Source organism: Anolis carolinensis, unplaced genomic scaffold (genome assembly GCF_035594765.1).
Source record: "Anolis carolinensis isolate JA03-04 unplaced genomic scaffold, rAnoCar3.1.pri scaffold_13, whole genome shotgun sequence".
Taxonomy (NCBI): domain Eukaryota; kingdom Metazoa; phylum Chordata; class Lepidosauria; order Squamata; family Dactyloidae; genus Anolis; species Anolis carolinensis.
The window spans coordinates 16,285,643-16,291,838 of NW_026943824.1; the positions used below are offsets into that span (position 1 = coordinate 16,285,643).

Consider the following 6,196-nt stretch of genomic DNA (forward strand, 5'->3'; position numbering starts at 1 on the left):
GGAGTCGGTTTAATATCCTGGTTTATTTTGTGTATCATGGAAAATAATGGTTAATTCAAATAGTCTGGGTTGAGTAATTGGTTGGTTGATTAGCATGCGAACCCAATGGGCTGTATGCGTAAGGAGAATGCTTGCAAATCCAACTGCAATCCAGGAGTTTCCTGCTCTTTCATGCGCACATTTTACAAACCATGTCTGTCACGGTCACTCGGTGTGGTCTGTTGCTGGAGGGCAAATCTTTAATATTAGCGATCACGCTAACCATTTGCTTTCGGATCAGAAATCCAAAGGGGAGAACAAATCTTTCCCAAGAAGGAAAATGGGTTTTTAAAAATGGTGTGATTGGGGTAGGGTGGCATCACAGACACAGATAAATTACAGCTCACACAAAAACAGACAATAGGTAGTTACAGGCATAGTAGAGCTCATGGTAACCGAAGAGTGATAATAACTGAAAACACTGAAAAACAGGAGAGTCCGTGGCACTGGCCTGGCTGAGGATGGGGTCCTTTGCTCCCGGAGCCGGGCTCCGGGGCCCGCGGGGCTTCCGGGAGCGGCGGACCACGTTCCAGCCCAGTCCTGTGGGGCAGAGAGAGGAGGGACCCCTCCAGCCTGCCTTCGTGAGGTGGAAGAACCTGCTAGTCCTGGAAACGGTTGAGCAGTTCGCAGGTCTTCTTCTCCAGCAGCTCGTGGATCTTCTTGACCCGCTTGTCGTTGGCGGCCCGGACGTAGCTGTTGGGGTCCAGCACCGCCATGCCGTCGTGCACCTCGCCCATGATGATGAGCGGCCCGTCCTCGGCGGTCATGTTGGGGCACGGGCAGTTCCAGTCCATCTCCGTCAGGGTCACCTCCAGGTACTTGATGCTGAAGAACTTCAGGCCCATCTTCTCGTCCTTGAGGACGTCATCCAGCGCGAAGCGGGCGATGCCGGAGTCCTGGTCCTCCACGATCTCCATCAGCCGGCCCACGATGGCGAAGTCGCTGCGGCAGAGGCTCGGCACCATCTTGCTCTTCAGGCGGCAGGCTTTGCACTGCAGGGCCTTGGGGAAGGGGCAGACGTCCTCGCAGCCCTCCTTGCTCTCAAAGTTGTTCTCGTTGCCCTCGCAGCCGCCGTAAATGAAGGAGTGGCACTGCTTCATGAGCGGGTTGTAGGCCCAGCGTGGCTCCCAGTCCTTGCACGGGCCCTGCACCATGGGCAGGGCGCATAGGTTGACCGCGCTGTTGACGCAGGCCTGCTGGCACGCCTCGTAGGTCTCGAAGTGGTTCTGGCTGCCCCCCTTGCAGCCGCCGTGGCGGAAGGTGGCGCAGGAGCCTCGCTTGGCGTCAAAATGCCACCGCACCTGGACGGGCTCGCACTCCTGCTTGTCGGGCTCCTTCAGGCACTCTCCGGGGGGGAGCTGCTGCGGGGCGCTGGGCGGCCGGGCCTCCCCGCGCGAGGGCTCCCTCTTGATCACCGAGAGCGGGAAGTCCGCTCGCAGCAGTCCGGCAGAGTTCCTGGCGGTGCAAGTGTAGATCCCAGCGTCCTCCGCCTGGGCGTTGTAGATCACCAACTGCCCGATGTTGGTGACCACCACGTTGCCGTACATTTGGTCGGGGCGCATGATGAAGTTCTCCTGCCGGTCGCTCTGCTTCTCCCACGTGATGTCTGGCCGTGGCCGGCCGCTGACGTCGCAGTGGAAGCTGACGGTGCCGCCCACGTAGACCGACTGGTGGAAGGGGTTGTTGAAGAGGGCCGGTGGGACGGGCAGCTCCGCGGCCTCGCCGGGCGTGGGGTGGGCCGTGGTCTCCATCGGCACCGGGCTGGTGTTGGGCCAGGTGAAAATGTACTTGCAGGGCACCACGGCTAGGCTGATGCCCCGGATGCAGGCCTCGGCGTCCATGTAGCACTTGTTGTAGTAGGTGAGCCCGTCCGAGGCGCAAGTGAAGTTGGGCTCCTTCTCGCACCGGTCCTTGCACTTGCAGACGGGCTGCCCGTCCCAGATGTCACAGTCCGAGCCCTGCTGCGTGCAGACAAAGCTCTCGCACGTGGCCTCCTGCGCAGGCTCCAAAGCGGAGAGGCTCCCGTCCGCGTAGCGCGCGGCCACGCAGCTCCGGAGGCCACAGACATTGGTGCAGCACTTCTCAAAGCCTTCGCAGTCCTGTCGGGAAAGAGGAGAAGGTTTAGCTTCACCTGAACTCTCACCCATTCAGCTATCCAACCGGCTGTGTTGTGCCATCACAACCTAGGATTGCGTTACCTTACAAACCGGGCTGGTGTTTGGGATTCCAATCCCCAGAAGCCCAGGTGAACCTGTCCATTTATTTTATAATAATAATACAGTAGAGTCTCACTAATCCAAGCTAAACGGGCCGGCAGAAGCTTGGATAAGCGAATATCTTGGATTATAAGGACTGATCAAGGAAAAGCCTATTAAACATCAAATTAGGTTATGATTTTACAAATTAAGCACCAAAACTTCATGTTATACAACAAATTTGACAGAAAAAGTAGTTCAATACGCAGTAATGTTATGTTGTAATTACTGTATTTACGAATTTAGCACCAAAATATCACGATATATTGGAAACATTGACTACAAAAATGGCTTGGATTATCCAGAGGCTTGGACAAGCGAGGCTTGGATTAGTGAGACTCTACTGTAATAATAATAATAATAATAATAATAATAATAATAATAATAATAATTATTATTATTATTATTATTATTATTATTATTATTATTGAGAGCCATGCGTGAGTTAGGGCCCTTTACCCTAGCACTCAAGACCTGGCTCTTTACTAGAGCTTTTAATCTATGTTAATTTTATCAATATTTGTATGTATGCATTTTTATCCGTTACAATTTTATCTTGTAAATCGCCTAGAGCATCATGGATGGAGGGCGATTAATAAGTAATTAAATGATGATGATGATGATGATGATTATTATTATTATTATTAATATTATTTTTATTATTATTACCTACCTATTATTGCCAGCTGTTAGGAATGGTGGGAGCTGAAGTCCAAAACAGCTGGAGGGCTGAAGTTTGCCCACGCCTGCATTACATTACTATATTATTATTATTATTATTATTATTAATATTATTATTATTGTTACCGGCTGTTAGGAATGGTGGAAGCTGAAGTCTAAAACAGCTGGAGGGCTGAAGTTTGTCGATGCCTGCATTGCATTACTATTACTATTATTATTATTATTATTATTATTATTATTGAGAGCCATGCGTGAGTTAGGGCCCTTTACCCTAGCACTCAAGACCTGGCTCTTTACTAGAGCTTTTAATCTATGTTAATTTTATCAATATTTGTATGTATGCATTTTTATCCGTTACAATTTTATCTTGTAAATCGCCTAGAGCATCATGGATGGAGGGCGATTAATAAGTAATTAAATGATGATGATGATGATGATGATTATTATTATTATTAATATTATGTTTATTATTATTACCTACCTATTATTGCCAGCTGTTAGGAATGGTGGGAGCTGAAGTCCAAAACAGCTGGAGGGCTGAAGTTTGCCCATGCCTGCATTACATTACTATATTATTATTAATATTATTATTATTATTATTATTATTATTATTATTAATATTATTATTATTGTTACCGGCTGTTAGGAATGGTGGGAACTGAAGTCCAAAACAGCTGGAGGGCTGAAGTTTGCCCATGCCTGCATTACATTACTATTATTATTATTATTATTATTATTATTATTATTATTATTATTATTTTATTATATTATGACACAGCAAACAAGATAGATATGCTGGATTTTGTATCACAGAATCACAAGTCGAACACTTCCCAAGTGTCTAGGACTGTGTGATGTATTTTCGGATGATGTGCGCAGATCCCAGGAGGGTGGCCTTTTGCAGTTGGCAGATCGTAATTTTGTCAATGTCTATTGTTTCCAAATGCCGGCTGAGATCTTTTGGCACGGCACCCAGTGTGCCCATCACCACCGGGACCACCTGCACTGGTTTCTACCAGAGTCTTTGAAGTTCAATCTTGAGGTCCTGATCGCGGCTGAGTTTATTTATATTATTATTATTATTATTATTATTATTATTATTATTATTATTATTATTATTATTATTATTATTATTATTACCGGCTGTTAGCAGTGGTAGGAGCTGAAGTCCAAAACGGCTGGAAGGCTGACATTTGCCCATGCCTGCATTACATTACTATATTATTATTATTTATTATTATTATTACCACCGGCTGCTAGGAAAGGTGGGAGCTGAAGTCCAAAACACCTGGAGGGTTGAAGTTTGCCCATGCCTGCATTACATTACTGTATTATATTATAATTATATAATTATTATATTATACTTTTATTACTGGCTGCTAGGAATTCTGGGAGATGAAGTCCCAAGCACCTGGAGGACAAAAGAATAGGCACCAGTGGTCTAGATCGATGATGTCTGTTCTAGGGCGCACAACGTTTTGAAATATGCATAATTCTGGATGAGACATCATATAGAATCACAGAGTTGGAAGAGAGCCCAATGGGCATCCAGCCCAGCCTCATTCTGCAGTGCAGGTTGCTATTTCTTAAGTGGGTGGCTTAGTATATTGGGCACAACCTATTGCAAATTCCATAACCTATTGCATAAGGTATTGGAAAAGAACTGCACCCAGTCTGTGGGCACATATATTTTTGGCAAATGTGAATCTCCATGAATATTTGGAGACCACCTTTTGAAAACCAGTAGTCAAGAAAGAGCATGATCGTATTAGACGTCAACTCTCCGAACAAGTGATATTCATAAGCATTCGTGTAATGGCACACAGGTGATTCAGTTGTTAAACTGAAGAACCATGTCTTTGGACTATCAAGGACAGAAAAATATTTGGTTGTTGCTTTGAAGTTCTAATTTGCAGTCTTAATTGCCCAAAAGATATACACTCTCTTTGAAAACCTTTTAAAGTATGCACTCGGAGATAAAAACAAAGTATTCTTTGGAAAATAACATATCTTGTTTACTCACAAACATCTTGTATTAACTCACCATACAGGCAGTTATCTTATTGAAGTTCAGTTATGAATAGGATATAGCTTCTTCTCTGTGTTTACACAGGGTATCATTCTTAATCCATAGTCTTTAGTAGTACTACTCACTGAAGTCCACAATCATTCTGTATCCATTGAAGTCTCTAAACTGACTTCTCTACTGAAGTCCAAACAGCAACCAGCTTTCATTGAAGACCAAACACATACTTCTCTGTTGGAAGTCCAAACACTCACTTTCTCTACTAAAGTCCAAACACACACAGAATTCAAAATGGAGTCTTGTGCCTGCACATGCTCAGTACAATCACATTGCTATGTCCCTCCCACACCAAAGAGTCAAAATGGCAAAGCAACATACACATAGAATGCAGGTGAGCAAATATATCAATTAACAATAAAATAATGAGAGGCTTGGGAGGTTGCCATTTCCAAAACAGTAGTATTTAATGAATGGGATGTCTTGCTTAAGTTTTAATAATACTGAATTTTTCTTGGTTTTTAACTGGGCAAGATCTAGTTATGTAGTATTTTAAGGGGGCATCTCGCATGTTGTATCTTGTGTTGTATTTTACAGTCTGGTTTTTATGCATTTAATAAAGGGAAAAGGAAGGGGCCTGAGGCTGTTAGGAATTGTAGGAGTTGAAGACCAAAACATCTGGAAGGTGGGCCCAAGTTGGCCCAGGCCTTCTCTACACGATATTTGTAGAAAAATTAGAACAAAATGTGCAGGATGTCCCTCTCACACAAGTTTTCGCAGTTTAATAAACTTTCCCCATGTTTTTATGATAGAAACAATTAGGAAACGACATTTATTACCCAGGAACACAAATCGTGTTGTGTAATGTTATCTTTGAATCTTAGTATCTCTGTCCATGGATTCAACAGCCCTTTGACGGTGACCACAATAAGGCGGATGGGTCCTTGATGGGAATGGGTTTTGTCATGGTTTGCAAGGATACTATATGTGTGTTAACTGGAAAATCAAATGTACGAAGCCGATTGGCTGAGTTTGCAAGGACCCGAGAATTGGTATGTAACTGTTGGTATCCTGCTGCTGGAGAACCGGTTTGAATAGGTTTCTCTCTGTGTATGTGTGAGTCTTGTGAGTACTGGCTGAAAAGAAGATGGCTCCGTACTCAGAGATGCCTGACTATTTCTGAAGCATTGTTAACTGG

General features: G+C 44.6%; 1 protein-coding gene across 3 annotated transcripts in view; it reads right to left on the bottom strand.

Annotated features, from left to right (window-relative positions):
* Nucleotides 1–4: 4 nt before the first annotated feature.
* wfikkn1 (WAP, follistatin/kazal, immunoglobulin, kunitz and netrin domain containing 1) overlaps nt 5–6,196 on the bottom strand; it is a 12,435-nt gene continuing 6,243 nt past the window's right edge. Inside the window, exons 1-2 of one of the 3 annotated variants that reach the window (XM_003230315.4) lie at nt 5,020–5,416; nt 5–2,138 (exon numbers count right to left, since the gene is read on the bottom strand). In XM_003230315.4, coding sequence (XP_003230363.3) covers nt 639–2,138; nt 5,020–5,022 — 1,503 coding nt within the window. In that variant the 5' untranslated portion in view covers nt 5,023–5,416 and the 3' untranslated portion in view covers nt 5–638. Of the gene's footprint in view, nt 2,139–5,019 lie in introns of all 3 variants that reach the window. The other 2 variants (XR_010001128.1, XM_062964217.1) reach the window with 2 other exon arrangements.